The sequence below is a fragment of the Acanthochromis polyacanthus genome, chromosome 14 (assembly GCF_021347895.1).
Source record: "Acanthochromis polyacanthus isolate Apoly-LR-REF ecotype Palm Island chromosome 14, KAUST_Apoly_ChrSc, whole genome shotgun sequence".
Lineage (NCBI taxonomy): Eukaryota > Metazoa > Chordata > Actinopteri > Pomacentridae > Acanthochromis > Acanthochromis polyacanthus.
In genome coordinates, this window is record NC_067126.1 from 8,774,539 (window position 1) to 8,794,326 (window position 19,788).

At 40.7% G+C, this 19,788-nt stretch overlaps 1 protein-coding gene across 12 annotated transcripts in view; it reads right to left on the reverse strand.

Moving 5' to 3' along the window:
• Positions 1-991: 991 nt before the first annotated feature.
• The window catches only part of caska (calcium/calmodulin-dependent serine protein kinase a), a 219,882-nt gene continuing 201,085 nt past the window's right edge, over positions 992-19,788 (reverse strand). For 5 of the 12 annotated variants that reach the window (XM_051958409.1, XM_022193180.2, XM_051958411.1 and 2 more), the window contains 8 exons: positions 18,136-18,177; positions 17,458-17,654; positions 15,855-15,970; positions 9,891-9,971; positions 9,724-9,804; positions 9,384-9,586; positions 9,220-9,303; positions 992-2,537 (listed from right to left, as the gene is read on the reverse strand). In XM_051958409.1, the coding sequence (XP_051814369.1) occupies positions 2,361-2,537; positions 9,220-9,303; positions 9,384-9,586; positions 9,724-9,804; positions 9,891-9,971; positions 15,855-15,970; positions 17,458-17,654; positions 18,136-18,177 (981 nt within the window). In that variant the 3' untranslated portion in view covers positions 992-2,360. The remainder of the gene's footprint in view (positions 2,538-9,219; positions 9,304-9,383; positions 9,587-9,723; positions 9,805-9,890; positions 9,972-15,854; positions 15,971-17,457; positions 17,655-18,135; positions 18,178-19,788) is intronic. The other 7 variants (XM_051958414.1, XM_022193185.2, XM_022193188.2 and 4 more) reach the window with 3 other exon arrangements.

Genomic DNA, 19,788 nt, shown 5'->3' on the forward strand with positions numbered 1-19,788 from the left:
GAAGTGAAAATAATCACGTAGCTGCAGCTGCTTCCTCTCATAATTATGTAAGAGATAGAAGGAGTCTGTTTTAGTGAGTGGAGTGTCAGCGCTGCTGTCACAGAAGGATAAAACAGAAGGTGCAGCATCTGAATATTAATGACATATTCCTTTAATTTCAGACCTCAGGATTCCTGCCAGCGTTTCTCCGTCTCTGCAGCTCAGTAAAACAAAGAAAACTGTGAGTCTAAAATCTTTTAGATCTTAATTTGGTGCATATTCATACTGAAGATCTTAAATACCTTTGAGCAAACGTCAGAAAATAGCCAGTTACAAAGTAAAAGTATGCAGGCAAATTCTAATTAAAAGAGAAGTACTCGTTCTGCAGAAAACCAAGATGAGAGCAAATGATTTTAAACTGATCTTAATGTTTCTTTTTCTGTAAAATATGAAATGTTAAAGTGTGAAGTACTGTTAAAAATATAAATACTCAAGTAAAGCAGTTTAATTAGTGGATTTGGTCTAGAGCTTAATGATGAGATGACAAACTGATGATTTAAATGACTGGAAATTATTTTAAGAACTGATTTAGTTTTTAATCAAACGGGACCGTTTTCAGCTCTGCATTTGTAAATATAAATGTTTAAACTATAAAATATACAAATATATTCATAAATTACCATTCCCTATGTGAGTTTTATTGAAGATTTTAAATTGAGTTAAACTGAGCAAATAGCAAATACTTTTCCTTTGATAATTTCAGTACATATTGCTGACAGTATTTCAGTACTTTTCCTTTTATTGTATTTTATTAGTATTTATTTATTCGTGTTTTTGAGCACAGATGTGAGAACTTCTTCCATCAGCGTTTAATAATAATAATATTAACACATTTTATTTGTAATGCACTTTTCATTTAGCTCAAAATCTCAAAGTGTTTAAGCAGGACGTGAGGAAAGAGATGCTGTTCATGACCGCTGGAAAAGACTAAGAATGAAGAGCCACTCCAAGGTTCATGTTTCCAACACATAAAAGGAAATATATTTTAAAAAACTGTTCATACTGAAGAACTTTTATCATTGCAGAGTCATTTACACAGGGGCAGTTGTACGTCGGTCTGTCGTATTCGTATATGTGGTTAAACAGTTGCACACGCTGCCTCCTCTTCGCTCGCTTCGCAGACAGTTTACACAGTTTCAGAATGAAAATCAGCATTTCATGGCTCGTCCATTTTTAAACTTGATTGAGACACTAATACTGCGGGACATCACATTTCTGAAATGGCAAATGAGCAATCAGGTGAAATTTACCCTTTTTTTTTTAAATGACAAATCGAAGAGGAAAAAAAAATCAAGACTTTTATGAGATTTTCTTTTTTGTTTTTTTTTACAAACACATCTCACTTACATGGTCAATCTTTCTATAAATCTGTGGTTTAGAAATGTCACCCAAAATGCAAGGGATGTGCATAGGTGTCACGTCAACGTCCGGCTCCGTCTCTGTTGGTTTATTTTTATTGGATTTTATTTTTCTTGCCCCCTCTGGCTTCTCTTGGCTGAGTTCAGTCTTCCAAAACAACTGGAATGTTTTTTTTCCTTTAAATGTATATATTTTTTCTTTCTCGGAGGTTTACAGAGGGACACGGGGAACACTGACTGACTGACAGCATGGAAGCTTGCAAATGTCCACATGCATGATAACCTCATTCAAATCTCTAAAACATTTATGGATTTATTTAGAAGAGACAGTACCTGGGAGGGTGGAAAGGTGATACTGTGACGGTACCGAGCGCTAACGGCGGGAGAGATGAGTGGGAATAATCCGGCGTAACGGTTTTGAAAAGAACAGGAATGAATAAATAAGGATGGCTGCTGACATGATGTATAGATGAGAGGACATTGCAGTGTGTTTGTGTGCTTTTACTTCAGTCTGCTGACGGACAGAACACCCACTGACTGCGTCTCTGTGTGATGGGAGCTAGCGGTGAGCGGACGGGAACGCGGTACTGTCTCTTTAAAACAAACATCTACAAAAATGTCGCCTCCTAGCTAGTACAGACATGACAATATTCACGTTTTGTTTACTCTGTTTTTATACAACACTATGACTAGGTCGTCTGCAAGGGTGAGAGTCCCGTATTTGGCGGCTGCAGGTCGTCGCTCGCGGCGCTCAGGAGGATTTCGGTTGAATGCTGTGGTCACTTTCACAGTACGCTGAGGGTGTTTTCGATCGAGTGCAGTGTAGAGAGAGAGAGGTTTCCCATCCGTCTGTGTTCATAGTTTTTTCATTATTGTTGTTTGTGAAGAGAGAGCGATGGGAGTTTGGCTGAGGTGTGGTTGCTGGGAGGGGAGATGGAGTAGTAGAGGAGGAGGCGGTGCAGGTTAGTAGACCCAGGACACGGGGACCCACTGGCTGGTGGTGCACACCAGATCGATGGCCTCCTCCAGGTGCCTGATGGTCTCATCGATCTCGTTGTTGATGATGGTCTGGTCGAAGTAGTGGGCGTAGGTCTTCTGCAGGATCTCCGACTCTTTCTGCAGCCGCTGGAGCGACTCGTCCTGGAGGAGGAGGAGGAGGTGTTAGACACTGATGAAGGCAGAGAGAGATGTCAGCACATAGAGGAAGACCTGTCTTTAAGTGGGTTTGTATGACGTACTCATCCACAGTCAGTGTTTTACCCACAGTGGGAGCAGAGAGGACGGTGGCTGGTGTCAGCAGCAAAGCAGAATTTAGACAACTAAAGAAATCAATATCCCTTTAAGTGTACGATGTATTTGGAATATTCAGAATCTTTTCACAGCTTTACCTTGCCCTCAGACAGCTCTGTCCTTTGGGACTGGTAGAACCTCCATATTCCTACACATAAACTCCCCTCTGAAGGTGTTGGAACAGTGAGGCCAGTTCCGTTATTTCTGCTGGAGACTGAAAACATTTGGGTTTGACATCAAACGATGAATAGGAGACTAGAGGTCAACATTTCAGCTTTTGTTTCAGGTATTTACATCTGGATCTCATCCACAACTTAGCAGACAGCACCTTTGGATTGAACCCTCCTGTTCTTCATGTGAGCAAAAGTATTGGAACATGTGACTGACAGGTGTGCTCTATGACATGGATTATTCAAACAACAAACAGCGCTCAGTGTCAGATACAGACTGCATCTATAGTTGGAGGTGTGACCAACATGAAAACCAAAGAGCTGTCTATGAACAACTAGCAGTTGTGAAGCTGAACTGGATGGAAATAAGAGCTGATATGTTGATCTCATATTCATCTTTTGACGTTTCCAGCAAAGATAAAGGAATTGGCCTCACTGTTCCAATACTTTTGGAGGGGAGTGTAAGTGCATGTGTTGTACTCTGTGTTACACCCTGAGTGGTGTGAAGCTTCATTTCTGTGTTGATCTACGCCACAGTCAGACGTGCATCTTCTCAGAAATGTAACTACAAGTTGCAGCCAGGCGTAAACTAACCGTGACATCACCCGTTGGTTTCAACGCCGAGAAAATGAAGGCCGGATTTTGCTACTTCCTGGTCGCCGTTTTAGATTTTTTGGAGCCAGTGATGTAAAAAGCGTCATCAAACAGGCTGGACTGGAGAGCAACTAGGGGCAGGATTGGCTGAGGACTCTCTTATCCCGCCCACATTTTACCGCAGAGGCTTCTGTTGCTGTCAATCAAGTATAGCCACGCCCCCTGGCTCCGCCAACTTTAACGATTTATTTAAAATTCAGTATTGATTTATTTTAAGATCGGCCACCTGATCTCTCATTTTGACCATGAAAACTAACAGGAAAAAAATCCTGAGCTGTAGAACATCAGTCTATCAAATTTTATTTTCTCCAAAAATGAATTGGGGTCTATGGAGAAAAAGCTTTTTGGAGCCAACCCTAGCGGACGGCGTGATATTGCAAGTTTTTGACACTTCCGGGTGGACTTCAATTCTAGAGTCAGATGTATGGAGGTATTTCAGGTGCAAAATGTTTGAGCACCTGTAACATCGAATTTGTATGTGTACATTGAATTTGTATGTGTATCAGCAAATCTGATTTCTCACACTCTTGAGTTGTGTACTTGTAAAATAATTTTTTGTATGTGTCGATTTTTTTTCTTCCCACAAATACAACACAAAAATACATTCACAAAATCGTAATTACAGGTGCACAAATCATATTTACAGGTGTACAAATCCTTCTCTACAAGTCACATATTTCAACACTGACACGCTCACATTTTGCACCTATTGTTGCAGCACACTAAGTGCAAAACATACTTGTGCACCTGTATTGTACAAAGTGAAGTTGAAGTGAGAATTTGAATATGTGCAAATCTGAATGTGAACTTGTGCACTTGTGCAATATACTAAGAGGAATGGATAAGTTATTTGAGTCATTGGGAAATGCGCATTATAGAGATTAGAGCAGACCAGCCGTCCAAAACAAGAACTCCCTACACTCTCTCCATCGTGAAATTCCACACCTGGAAGTCGGTAAAGCGACCTCGGATGGAATAAAAACCTCTGATTGGCTGGGCGGGCAAAGCGTCTCCCTGACTGGCCGAAAAGTCTGTCAATCTCAGAGCATAGAATTTATGCACAGATCGGATCGTTTTGTAGTTTTGCACCAAATAGCTCAGCGGGACCGGAAGTATGAGTTCTGATTTGCACCTGTAGAAAACAGAGAATGTGTGACTCGTGGGGAGGATTCGAGTGGTTGTAAGTAGCAATTTGTGTATTTTCGTGGTAAATTATTCCACATACTTATTGCACAAGTTCACATTCAGATTTGCACATATTCAAATTCTCACCTCAACTTCACTTTGTACAATACAGGTGCACAAGTATGTTTTGCACTTAGTGTGCTGCAACAATAGGTGCAAAATGTGAGCGTGTCAGTGTTGAAATATGTGACTTGTAGAGAAGGATTTGTGCACCTGTAAATGTGATTTGTGAATGTGTATTTTTGTGTTGCATTTGTGGGAAGAAAAAAAATCGACACATACAAAAAATTATTTTACAAGTACACAACTCAGAGTGTGGGAAATCAGATTTGCTGATACACATACAAATTCAATGTACACATACAAATTCAATGTACACATACAAATTCAATGTACACAACTACAAATTCGATGTTACAGGTGCTCAAACATTTTGCACCTGAAATACCTCCATACAGATGCTACGTCCATCTTTATATACAGTCTATGGTTTCAGCGACTCAGGCTGCAATAACTGTGATCGGGCCACTCTTAATGAGGCATACTGAGCTGCACAAAGATAATGTTTGGAACACGTAAGAGGCTGCGTTTTGCTTGCTCATAATGGAAGAACCAGTATTCTGTCAGTGTAACCCGATGATGCGTTCTTGTTTTGTGGAGCTTTACCAATCAGTGCACAGACTTGGATGGATCCCATTTCGTCTCTTCTTTCTAAACTGCGATCATTTTGAGCTGAATGACTGTAGCTCCAACTCCGACATGATTGGCTCCATTTTAGTAACCACCGTTTGAAGTACACAAAGAAACTCAACACAATGCTATAACACCACTAACTAGCATAATGGGGTATAATTTCAGACTTGCTCACAACAGTTTGACTGTGTGTACATTCAACACATAATTGAAGTTTACTGCACTCTGTGGTTGTGCTTTTGTGTAGAAAGGCACAAGTTCTACACATAAAAAATGTAACAGCACATGAAAGGGCCGTCTCCCAGGTAAAGCATTAAGAATGTTAGAAATATAGCCTACATTTAAACTGATATCGATTATTTTATGTGGCTAAAATACGTCTGTCCTCACTGCCTCTCCAAAACTCGGGTACCTCTGTGGAGAAGCACCTCATATTATCCAACTTCTAGAAAACCAACTATCCCTTTAAGACCCCTAAATACTGTGTGGTTAGCGTTCAGCACTGTGTATCATTCTGTTATATTGACAGTTTTAAAGGCCGTGACTCAGCAGAGGAGGAAGCGAGTGGGAAACACAGAAGGGAGCTCTAACCACTAGAATCTTTATTAGCAGAAGGCAGCTGGACTTCATTTGGGTTCTTAAAGACTTTTCACCTTCACCCAAGAAGCTTCTACAGTGGTGACTGATCAGGAGTTCCACGTGTTGCTTATCACTCCAAAATCACATGACTTGAGGTGTGAATGTCGGTGGCAGAGTAAAGGCTGATAAGTGGTGCTGTGGAGCCCGTCCTGTGTAGAGATCTCTGCTTCAGCTGAATCTAGATGACGTCTGTCTTCTTTATACAAAATGTCCTCAGAAGTCTCCCTTCTCCTTTAGATTCAGGTGAACTAGTTTTGTCCTGAGGAGCTGCTCTCATGTGTTGTGGTTGTTTATTTTCTTCTATTTACAGGACTGTGCACTCCTTGCTGCTTTGAACAACACTGCTCAATGTGCTTTTGGGTGTTTTAAAGTGTTAAAGAAACTTAGATCTTCCCTGAACACAGTCAAGTATTCTGAATCCCTGTGAGTGTCACAGGGAGATTTCTTTTTTAATCTGAATTACCTCCTGTATGTTTTACACTCCTCATGATGCATACAAACTGTTTATATCCCTCTGCAGCTCCAACAGAAAGAGCAGATGATGTGACAATCAGTGCATTTGTTGCTCAATATTCCTTTTAAGCTGTGACTGGATATATGGTTCATGTTTGGACTTTGGCTGCTGCTGTATTTGCTCCTAGAACATGTGCTTTTTTGTTTATTTAGGTGTTCAGGACTCCAGCAGCTTCAATACAGCATTCATCCAGTAAAACTACTGCTGCATGTAGTCTGTACTACAACTATTAAAAACAAATATGCTCCAGCCAGAATGGTAAGAACTGCTGCAGCCGGTGAGAGCTGACTGTTGAACCAGCTCCTCTTGCTGTTGTTGCAGAGTTGTGCCTGACAGACACAGCTGAGGGTGAACTGACTGTAATAAAAACCAGCGCTGGTTTACAGGCCACACGATACTGTATCATAGTACAGCCTCCTTTTTAATGGCACTAACTCAGAATGCATGCAGCAGTAGTTTTGGTGCAGTGATACTTGAGCTGGTGGTGTTTGGAGGCTGCAGCAGCTCAAGTCTGAACAATAACCATAAATCCAAGCACAGACTCACCATCGCAACAGGCGGAATGGCCTTTTAAAAATGAATAATGAGCAATAAATGTGTGGAGTGTCACATCATTCCTCCTCTCTGTGGTATCTGCAGAGTGTTTCCTTAAACTGACCAAAACACAGACTGCTCAGAGGGAATGGAAAGCATTTTATGGAAAGCAGTCCTTAAAAGTGTTCTGGTCATGACCTCTAAGGAGCTCCAAACACTTCAGACCCAGACGAGCAAACTGCTTCACCCAAACACATTCTGAACAACCTTGTATTTGGGTTCTTCCATCTAATCATCAGGGATCTTCTGCTCGACCGTCTCTGACTGGCCTCAAACTTTATCATAAACTGGACGATTAAAATAGTATCTGTGACATTTTATATATCAAACTCAATTTTCACAATGGTCTTTATACATATCATTATTTTATGTTATGAAAATTTGAGGCAAATCAGAGACTGTGGAGGAACATAATCTTAAAAATTTGATGGTTTGAGATGAAATGCAGCACAGAGTGCAGCGGCCTATGTATGAGTAGGACAAGGACACCGCTTTAAAGACAGCATGGGCCATATTTTGTATCGAAAACACAGATGCCATCTCTGTTAAAGTGTGTTAACACGTATCTGTGACAGAGCAGAGTCTACTGCACACTTATCAGGGCTTTACATTGCAGTCATGACATCCCTCCCCCCAGGCAGCTTCACCACACACACACACACACCTTGAGTCATATAGACTGTAGGCAGTAATAAAAGCCTGTAAATGAACGTGACACGTCCTCAGCAACAAAAAGTCCAATTCCCTTCCACTTCTTTTACATCCCAGAGACCTTTATGACTGAGAATCTATGCAGACACTAGAACCATACAGGGAGTTTACGAACAAGACATCCACATACATAGTTTAAAAATAACACCAGAGTCTCTGTTCTGTCTGGTTTTACTTACTGGCAGCGTTCGACACCACCTGGGCATCTGAGAGGAAGTGCCAAAGAAACAAATGCATGCAGCGTGCAAAAATAAAATAGTGCAGAGAGGAATGAAACACAAACGCAGTACGAGAGCGGACAGAAGGAGAGGCTGCAGGTTCACATGCTGTGATGGCAGAGATATAGATGACTTTGTTTAGGTTGATAAAGGGAGACAGCATCTGTGCACATGAAGCACAAATGCTTTTTTTTTGTGAGGTTTTATGTGCTACATAAATAAACTTTGCTTGCTTGCTAGTGAGTCTGTATCACACATGCACTCCTTTCAAAAGTTTGGGGTCACTTAGAAATGCCCTTTTTTTGAAAGGAAAGCATTTTTTTTCAATGAAGATAACATTAAATGAATCAGAAACAAAGTCTAGACATTGTTAATGTGATAAATGACTGTTCTAGCTGGAAACAGGTGATTTTTAAAGGAATGTATACATAGGATACAGCTTCAGGTTGGCGGTGTAATGACGACAGGTGTGGAGCATCTCGCTGTGTGTTCCTTCGTTTACCAGTGTTTTTAGTGTGTTCCTGACTGTAAGTGCTTGATCAAGTGTTACCACGGTCTGATTAACGTGGCTCAGCCATTTTATGTATTTTACTGCCATCTCTTCAGGATCTTTTAGTTATTTATGTATCTGACACCTTGGACTTTTGTAACGATAACATATACTTATTGATCTTAAATTTAATCTTAAATAAAAGTCTTTTTTATCTTTTATCTCTGGTATGTTGGATGTGTTGTGTGTATAGTATATTGCCTGTGTTTATTTTCTATGTTATGTTGTTGTATACATGAATTGTATGTACTGTATACACACAGATGCTCTGGCACAAATGAAGTTCTTCACAGAAAAATAAAGTTCTTTGAATTGAAATGAATTGAGGAGTACAGAGGAACATTTCCAGCAACCATCCCTCCTGTGTTCTAATGCTACATAGTGTTAGCTAATGGTGCTGAAAGGCTCATTGATGATTAGAAACTCCTGGTGCAGTTATGTTAGCACATGAAGAAGAGTGGGAGTTTTCATGGAAACATGAGATTGTCTGGATGACCCCAAACTTTTAATGGTGGTGCATATGGCTGTTTTATGTGCACCAGTTCTGTGTCCAGTTAAACGCCATAATCATCACCTTTAGTGTCTGCTTCTGGTGAATTCTTACCTCATTGATGCCTGGTGTGATAGTTGGTGCAGCGATAAAGACGACATACGGGGCAAACTCTGCTGTCCGCAGGACCTTCAGGGCCTGACGGAGAACAGGTGTTAGAGCTCACACTGTCCTTGTATAGAACAACGATGCACAAATACACACTCGGCCACACACACCTGAGGCTCGACATCCAGGATCGCGATGAGTCCCTGTTGGTGGATCTTCCGGATGGTCTCGAGCCGCGTCCCGTACATGGCGTCCTCGTGGCTGCCGTACTCCAGGTACTCGTTGTTGCTGATGTCCTGCATCATCTGGTCATGGGAAACAAAGTAGTAGTTCTTGCCGTTCTCCTCGTCCTTCTTGGGAGGTCTGGTCGTGTCTGTAGGACACAGAATTGGATACGAGGAGTGAGAATTTCCCAAAATGTGCTGTGGTACTTTTGCGTTTCTTGCTCATTGTTTTGAAGGTGAATAAATAAATAACATGTAAATGTATGGTGGTGCTGTGAGGTCTTACGTGGGATGGGGTAGGCGAATCTGTCGGGGTGTTTGGTTATGAGTGTGTTCTTGATGTGCCGTCTGCCGACTCCATGAGCGCCTGACAAAGACACAGGTTCAGTCAGTGAGTTTAGTTTGTGTCGCCAGACATCCTCATCTTTTGCTGCTACACTCAGCATCACCCACCTAACAATACTAGTGTTTTCCTCTTGAAAGCAGGCAGCTTCACAACCTCCTCATACGTGACGAGGTCTAGTTGGTCAAACACTGGAGGAGAGAGACGAGAAAGACAGAGATAAGCTTCAAGGGATGTGCAGCGGAGTGTTCTGGGATAAACAACAGCCGGGGAGCTCTCGAGAGTGTGAAGGGAACAAGGTGTACTAAACACATCTGGTAACTACATGGTGGGGAGAGGAGGGAGTTCTCAAACCAAAGGAGACTCGGAATCTCCCTGGCAACAGGTCTAATGTGGAAACAGTGAGTGGAAATGAGCAGGGTTGGGTTCAGATAGCTGGATCTGCTGCTGTCTTGGTAAAATAGACAAAGAAATCAATCTCTTTTCCAGCCTTTGTTCTGTTTTTGGTGTTTTTATTAACAAACAGAGATTCTGACTGACCGCTGTGTAGAAAAGACAGCAGCTTCTCATTTACAGCTGAGCCATTCATGGTGATTAAGATAAGACAGAACTTTATTAATCCTGAAGGAAATTCTTCTCCCTAATACTGTCCAGAAAAAAATGCAAGACGGAAATTAAATCAGAGCAGTAAATATAAAGTGGATTAGCAGTATAACTAACAGCGGTGCCCAATTAACTTATTAGAGCTGTTATATTTCTGGCAACAACAGCTAATCACAGATCTGAAAGGACTCTTTGACCTGAAGTTATTTATAACTTTGGTTAATGGCTAACAGTGGAAGCTAAACCTAATAACACTTGAACAGATTCACATGACCGGATTCTAAATTTGAATAAACACTATTGAACCACAACCCCAGAAATGATGAGAGGAGAGCTGAGATGGTCTGAAGTGATGCTGACAAAACTGAATAATTAGATAACTTCTGTGCAGCCGTTCATCCAATGAGAAAAAGGCTGATACAGTCTCATGGGCTGATGTTACTCGGCTACACCACATCAAAGCCTGCTGTTAACTGGTAGCATAAAAACAGCCCAACTTATTCCCCAAAATAAGAATACTTCCGTTTTCCTCAAAGTCTAGCTTGTCCAAATCATCCAGGTTTTCTTATGTTTGTCAAGTGAATTGGAATCAAACTTCAGAAATGTCACAGAAGATTAAAGATGTAAATTGCAAACTAGGCTTGTTGTAATTAACTGCTCTGGAGTGAATAATAGTAATAGTGTTGTGAGAAGGTGGCATCTGATGACACAAAGCTGAAACTAAACCAAATACTTCAACAAAGAATAAGAATTAAAGCAAACTTTGGCCATCTATACGACAAAAACGGAGCCAAGGCTCCAGAAATAGTTTAAGTTTTGTAACAGGTGAAGAGAACAATAGAAGTGGAAACAGCTGATTGTTTATGTGAACTAAATCTTATTCCTAAAGAGTGCATCCATCCAAGTCTTGTTCAAATTTTCTATTTCCATGAACTTTTTCAAACATGACACTTGTTGTGAGTGATGATTATGTCTATGGATATTCTACCCTATTCATGTTGATATTTGGCATTTTATGAAGATTATTTAGTTATTTCTTCTAACTAAATCATTTTTTTTTAATATGTGTCCTTAAACAAGACCTCATGTAACTGTGCAGATTGCTAACCTACAGAACAAAACAGCCTGGCTGTGCTGTCATTTTTAGTATAAGACAGCACTTAATGTTAGGTAGGACTTTCTGGAGTCCAAACATTTCTCTTTGACGAGACACAGAGCAGAATAATTGAGGTAAATTGCAGGACGTCTGTGGCGCAGAGTATCGCATGTTAAAGCTCCTCACTGTACAATGTGTTCTGAGCCTCTGAAACATGAGTCTCCATGCAGCCACATCACTGGGCGCTGACAGGCGAAATACAAACCCAGCAGAGCAGCAGACGGACAGCAAACTACACTCACAATATATTCAGCTGCACATGTTAACACTGGCTGCTGTTTCTATTAGAGTTTAATGAACACGTCTGACTGAACATGACTGGGAAATGACTTCTGATGAAGCTACAAGGTTTCAGTTTTGTCTCAGCTTTCTGTTGTTTTTTGTTTTTTTACAGTAGCAACAGAAACAAAAGTGAAACGCCGGCAGTGACAGCTGATTGAATCTACACAATTAAAACAGACAGAAGAGGAAGAGAGAAAAGAGGAGTTGGTTGCTGTCACTGGTTGTTACTTACATGCAGAGAGGCCGTTCAGTAGGAGAAAGCGAGAGAGATGAACAGGAGGGGTCATAACATGGTTCGGTTACAACAGCAGAAATACAAAACGGTACACACAAACAGCAAGAAGCAACAGCTGGGCAGCTGTGCAGCACCGCACAGTGCCGACAGTGGAGATGGAAAGAGACAAAATGCTGTTGTTGTTGCTGTTAGAGGGGCAGATTCACTGAGATGTGGAGGCTGCTGATGGTCATTAACAGAACAGAGCCGGAGGACGACCCAGCAGTTAGAGCTGAAGGTTTCAGGGCACAAAAGTGATCATATAACACTCTAATCATCAAGAAAAACTCTGATTTCTTTGTGTAAATGCTGCTTAATCTTAACCAGCAGACAATTAAACTAAAGACTTTACTAGTTATAATTTTGTAGCTTGATAATGTCAAATTTTAGTCAAGTATTAATTCTTAAAGTTCATCTCTGAGGTACGAGAAACAACAGATATTTTCATTTACCAGATCTATCACGTCCAGCTTTGACCTGCAGAAATGACTGCGGCTGGATTTCTTTGGAAAAGTTTCACAATGATGCCAGTATCTCAAACCAGAGCATTACAAGTCTGTTTCAGCATTGTTAAAGCAGCTGCATGGTTTGTGTGTACAGACTGTTCTACTTTTAGACTTGTTCAAAAAAAACAAAACAGCTCAAATAACGACAGTTCAGTTGCTATGGTTTTGTGTCTGAGCGTACTAAAGGTTTCCCAGGTCGCACTCAAGAAAAATAAACCCAAATCTCTGCGGATATTTTTTTCTTAAATTCTAATTGCAGTTCCTGAGTCAACATGTCAGGAACAGGAAGTGTGTGTTGTCATTAATGAATCTGTTGTCAGTAAAATGTTTGATGAATGAAGTCATTTTATTGAATATTTCAGGTAAAATGCAACATTTTTAGATGCAGGTGATTCTAACATTCATGCATTCACTTCTGCAGTCAGTGTTTCATGCTGTACAGTAGTGAAACGATGCAGCTTTAAAGGAAAAGTTCACAGTTTTTCTGCAATAAAACAGTGATCAAGAGCCAGCGTGGACACTCAAAGAGGTTCTGTTTGCTGTAATCATTCCTTCACTTCACCTTGGTCATCAAAAGATCTTCTTGATGGGGTTTGGTGGCAGTGGCACAGGAGGCAGCCACCAAAAGCAGTTCTTGTTTATGCTCTAGCTTCTAGGAGGAATGGTTGATTGATTCAAATTAATTGAGTTCTTTGGTTTATACGTTTTCCGAGAACGGATGAATTTGTGCAGCTGCTCTGCTCCCAGTTTGTTCTGATCATTCAGTAGAAAACAGACAATAACCAGGTTCAAATCAAATAATATGCTGTAAACACTGGCTTTTTATATTGATTTATCATTCATTCATGGTTAATAAGTCTTCAGGCAGACACTCAGTGGAACATTTAGTTTATCTAGAGGTGACGTGCTGTTCTTTTCTTCTCTTGAAACCAACCAGTATTTTCTGTAGTTGACTTTCCTCCACTGCTTTTAAACAAACACAATGAAATGCTTTAGTCGCTTCATGTCAGCTTTTGAATATGTTTAAACTGAGGACCAAGGGCTCCACTGAAATCACAGCAGATCTTTAAATGTCCGGTTTGAATAGGAGGAACAATAACAGCAACAGAAAAACCTGCTTCAAAGATCACAGAGAGCAGCCTGAAAACCTGTGAACGTGTCCTTTAAATGGACACGGACAGATGTGTGAGCCGGGCGTCACAGTTATGAACACACACCCAAACATACTGTACACACACATACACACAACCTTTAGCCTGCTCGGTCACTTCAGCGGGACGGCGTAGCTCATCTTCCCCATCCCATAATCCCCCCAGATAAACTGCACGCACAGATGTGACATACAACAAAGAGTTACGTAATAGAACGCATCCATTACGCCGCTCTCACTTCACTCTTAGATCAGTTCATAGAGAATCTGAACGATGTCGCAGCTGAAACGTGACCCTGAATCTCTGCTGCTAATTCAGAGGAACATCTAACGTGTAGATTCTGTTTGGCTCCCGTAGAAACTCTGCTGCCAAGCTGTCAAACGTGACGAAACACCTGCTGCACAAACTGTACAGGAGGTCCAGATACCTGAGAGCACGCTTCACCTCCACCCGGCTTCACTGTAAACCCCCGCCTCATGTCTTAACGCACCACAGGATTAATCAGTGTGATGTTTTATGAAACACAATTCAAGATTTATAAAAGAAGATATGCATTATCACAGTGACTACTTAAGAAAATCACCTTTTGGTTGAAGTGTGACGTTAGTGACAGGAAATGGTATAATTAAAGATGTAAAACATTTATACATCGTTAAGCAGCGTTTAATTTGTTATTTTTGTGAAAAATGTAAATAGTTCAAACACTCTTCATCTTTTGGGAGAGTAAATGGAGTATTTTGTACACTATTCCATATTTTTACTGTATTTTTTCCACTGTTGGTTTGACAAAATGTAACATTTGAAGTGAGGATGCACATTTTTAGATTTCTCCTGATATCTGGTGAACTGATGTTTTCCAAGTTGGATGTATTTTTTTCCCACCAAACTGCACAGAAAAATCAAGGATTTCCCAAAGTTTAATTAACACATTAGGTCCACACTTATGATGACATCCTGGTACTTAAATGTACACATTGACTGAGCAAAGTAACAACATAACTAACATGTGATATTTATTTATATGTAACATTTTGAAACTAAACTTTGCCTAACAGGTGTCAACTATCTGTTAATGTTTATTATGTGCTGATGCTGATATTTTGTTTTAAAGACTTTTGTCAGTTGATATCATAATGTTAGGGGGCTCTGGTAACTTGTGAGGCTTTGTGGTTGTTTGCTGTCATTATAAAGTACAAATAACTAAATTATCACAAATATAAATCTTTATTAGTGGCAGACCTAATCAAAGTTTAGCAGGTGATGGATCAGTTTATGTGCCTCTCTCACACCTACGTAAGCACTAATCAAGTATTTATACACATTCAAAATGGATTAAAAGCCAGTTTTTCCCTGCAGATCAGCTGTTAGAAAACAATATAACACAATAACACAACATAGAAGACTTTCTACAGACCTAAAAAGGTGGAGGTTAAAGCTGCAGCTTGTTATAACTCCACAGAATTAAGTGAGAAAACCCTGAAACCTGCCTGTCTCAGCACTAACCTCCACCATGCCCCCCTCCACTGCCTCCTGACTGAACTCTACAGTCACACGTGAGGAGTTCCTACCAGCTCAGCCTAGTCACACAGCCAGACACATGGCCGTGCTATCTGAGCTGAGAATCTACTGTATGTGCCTCATCAGTGTCCAGCTAAACATATCCGCTGCTGATGCTTCTTCTGCACCTCTTCATTTGACACCATGTGTTGACAAACGAACAGACACGTCGCCGCGCACATGCACGTCAACCAAACGCAATTTAAAACTCGGCCTGGAAACGCAGAGATCTGTTGCCTCAAACTGGGTTTCTGTATCCGTGAGCTGCATTCTCTGCCTCTCTGCTCGGGTTGGATTTCTGCTACGCTGGCAGCTTTTCCTGTCGCTGCTGGCTGCCATCGACGCCACAAGATCCGGTTACATACAAGTTCCACCTACACAAACACACGGGCCGACACACACACTCACACTCGAGTAAACATTACGTAAAATGCGTGCACGTGCAGCAGGGAGTGATGAGACAGACCAACACGGAGATGTCTGCAGCCCGCCGTGTTGTGTGTCCATGCATGTGATGCAGATGTGTGTTTGTGTGGACGGGTTACCTGCGTTGTGCTTTGCCAAATACTTGTCTTTGTACTGCTTCTTCTTCTTGCCAAACCAGGTGCAGCTGGCCTGCTGCTCCTGCTTGGTCTTCTCCATGGCTATACAGGCCACTCGCCTAAAACGCGAACACACAAACAATGTTGGATTCAGCAGCTTTGGTCGTTGAAAAAGTATCAGTGCTTTCTCCAGTAACTAAGAATCATTCTCAGCAGCTCATATAGCCATGTTTACATTTTTCCCCCACTGTTTTTTCCCATTTTTCCACCTGGATCTACTTGGTTTGTCGGTATTTTAACAAAGTATGATTTTTAATGTCACTGTTTTCTAGTCACGGTATATCTGTGCAATACCAATGCTTTTCTGCTCATAGAATCCTTGCGCTATTTCCACATTCAAAGGAAGCTCTACCATATCTGAATTTCCTTCTTACAGATGAATCTGTACACTCTCCAGAGTAGTTTTTATTTTTCTACTGATGCTCCAGCATTGTTTACATTATCCCCTATGCTGCTAAACGCTGAAAATGTCTCCACTGAGGGATTAATAAAGGCTTATCTTTATTTTTAGTCATAAAAACAACAACAGTTTATCGTCTAACTGACAGTAATAATAATTAGGGATGTCCTAATCAGTTTTTTTGCCCCCAATCTGATCCAAGTTGTTTGAGATTTCGTATCTGCCAGTGACTGATACAATTTTCTGAGATAATACACACTAAGTTTTGCAGATCATATTATAAATGTATTATATATTATGAATTTATTGTAAATAAACTATTTCACACTGTCTGACTTGCAAGAAACAAATTTACGAGAAAGTTTCTCTGCCAGACATTCATAAACATATTTATCTATAACCAAAATGTTGCAAATAAATACATTTGAAACAAGTTCAAGAGTGTGTTTGAAACTTTCAGATTATTTCTGTAGAAGAAGATGATTAAGAAGAGGTGAGAAATTGCCTGTGTGAAACCAGAGAGTATGTGGGGGTTTGGCTAACAAAAGGGCACCATGACAAAGTCTGTTGTGATGCTTAATGACCTTGTTCTAGCGTACACGTTTTAAATTAAGCTGGGATCAACTTGGACTGCATTTCTGTATCCCAGTGGCATATGAAAGAGGAAAAAGGAGACATTTTATGGACCAATCAACTAGGGCTGGACCCAAATATGAGAATATTCGAACAGTCGTTACAGTGATATCTGAATATTAATTTTGTGATCCGAATATTTGGATCACTCCCACCCCCCTACGTCGGACGATCGGATTATTCAGCTCATCCGTTTGTCCTCCTCGTCAGTCAATGTCGCGCGATCCAAATATTCGGCTCGACCCTTCATCTCCGTCCCCCCCCCCCCCCGTTCGATCCGAATATTCGGATATTCGTCGTTAATTGTGGCAGAATATCCGGAGCCCAGAAATTGCTATTCAGGCCAGCCTTATGATCAACTAAATGAGAAAATATCAAAATACTTGACAGACTGAATGACAATACAGCCCTTTCTGTAAGTGCAGGGGACTAAAGGTTTCAGGGATTTTTGGTGGAAATCTGTCTTTTGTCTTTCATCTGTCATCCATCTTTAAGTTTGTGTTTAATCCTCACCACTCCTGCAGCTCAGGCGATGGGATGAGGCCTGCTGTGCCGTTTTTAGTGTTTTCCAGTTTGCCCTGCCACCAGTTGTGGTCATCCTTGGATATGATCTGGATGATGTCGCCCACGCGGAAGCGAATGCCGGCCTCCTTGCAGGGGATGAGCTCGTCTTTGGAGGGGTCGTACTCAAACTGGGCCCTCACGTAGATCTGTGGAGAAAATCACAGATGTTACAAATACTAAGCGATGAGGGGTTTGGACGCACAGAGTCAAGACGTGGATGATGTGAGTGTTGGCGGAGGTGCAGAGAAACGGAAAGTAAAGATAAATGTGACTCAACAGTGTTCATATCATGACAGCGAGGCCTGAAGTAATGAGCAGTGGATTCTCAGGGGGCGTTGGGGGTTTGGTTGCCAGGTTGGAAACTGGTTTCCAAGGAAGGGCGTAGAGCAGCTAAACAAACCCAGACGCTGCTGGGCTATTAATGAGCCTCTCAACACTCTGGCAATTACGGCACAGGCATTGTTTAAGGGTCCATTAGATCAAAACAACAGTCTTTATCCTGCTTTAAAACACGCCAACCACACAGCCGCTTGTTGCAGTCGCCGTTCAAAAGACCTGGAACAAGTGTTTGGGACAAAAGTGTACAAGGAGTTTCATTTTTGGGGGTAGGGGAGAGCCGTCTCTTACCTTAACAGACATTTTGTCCTTGATTGGAGGTCTGGATACAATCTAGGATTTGAAAGCATCACACACATCATGCAGCAAAACGGCTATGAAAAGTCTAAACAGCAGAATGGTGGCCGAGGCTGGTGGAAGGGGGGAGGTCGGGAGGGTGAAGGTGGTGAGACAGGGCAAGGGTGAAGCTCAGGTCCTCCTTCAGAGGGACAGACACTTTAGCAACAGACAGGGACAGAGGCTTTCCCTCTTGTTAATATTTAACCCTCATGTTGTGCTGTGGGTCAAACTGACCAGTTTTAAAGTTTGAAAATGTACAAAAAAATATATGTTCACAGTGAAACTTCTGATGTCCACATTTTCAACATTTTTGGGAAATCTTTGAACATTTTTTTGGTGGGAAAAAATAAATGTTAAAAATGTTTCTTAAAGAACATTATGTGAATGTTCTTAAAGAAAATATTAGAAGTTTTACTGATATATATGTAATCACTTTAGATACTTTTAGGATTTTTTGGAAGATTTTTACTCATTTAAAAAAAAAATATCTACAAGAATTTCCTTGCCAAGTTTGGGGGATTATTTTTTAAATAAAACTTTGAAGGGAAATTTCTAAAGAATTATTGGAATTTTCTTCCTGAAGGTATATTGCAAATTTTCAGAAAATTGAATTTTTGTTTTTTTTTCAGACAAGGAAATGGTATTTTTTGGTGCCTGTAAATGAGGACAACAGGAGGGTTAAACTATGAGAGCTTCAGTGGTGCTGAGCTCTGCAGCTCTGAGGCTCTGCTGCCCTCTGCTGGTTCATAGGATCCTCTGATGCTTTCAGTTGATCTCAGCAGGATTATTCCATCTACAGTCATCAGCGGCCTTCTGCTCGACCATCTCTGATGAGCTTCAAACTTCTAGACTATAAACTGTGAATATTTAAAATGGCATCTGTGAAATTTCAGATTAATCCGCCAAGTACTTTCTGAGATGTATTATTTTTAAAAAGCATTCTGACACTGCACAACTTTGTTCTACTTGGATTAGACGATCTACCAGGACTTTATTTTTCTGGTAAAGCTCATCATACCTGCTCAATCAGCTATGAAAGAAGAAAATGTGGTTTTTCTGCCATTTTTGTCATCAAGTATTTAATGTTTTAAAGCATTCTATGGTTTAGTTTTGTATTTTTGCGGCATGCGGCTACATATCACGAGTTGTCTTGTACATTTTTCCTTTTTTTGCTAATGTGTGCTCAAAGATGGGACTTCTCATGACACCTTTGATGTTTTTCATGTTTCTTCACACATATTCAGATTATTTGATCTACTTGTCCAATACTGCAGATTCTGAATCAATGATATGATGAGAAATAACAAACTTTCAGGCTTTTATCTTCATTGGTTACTCAGATATTGTTCAAACGTAACTTCAGATTTGAAAGTGAAGAAACCTACTGAAAATGGGTGGACAGGCAGTTAAAAAAAAATCTATGAAAGTCAATCTATAAATTGGACAAGTGTCTTCATAAGTATTTATATTTTATGCTGTAAAATTGTTGAAATCAGAGAGGGGTTGAGGAGAAATTGTTCTATAAATGTGAGGATTTGAGATGGAATGACCCGGCAGTGACAGAGTGAGAGGGCATGGACGGATTTTCTCAGAGGGAATGAATTA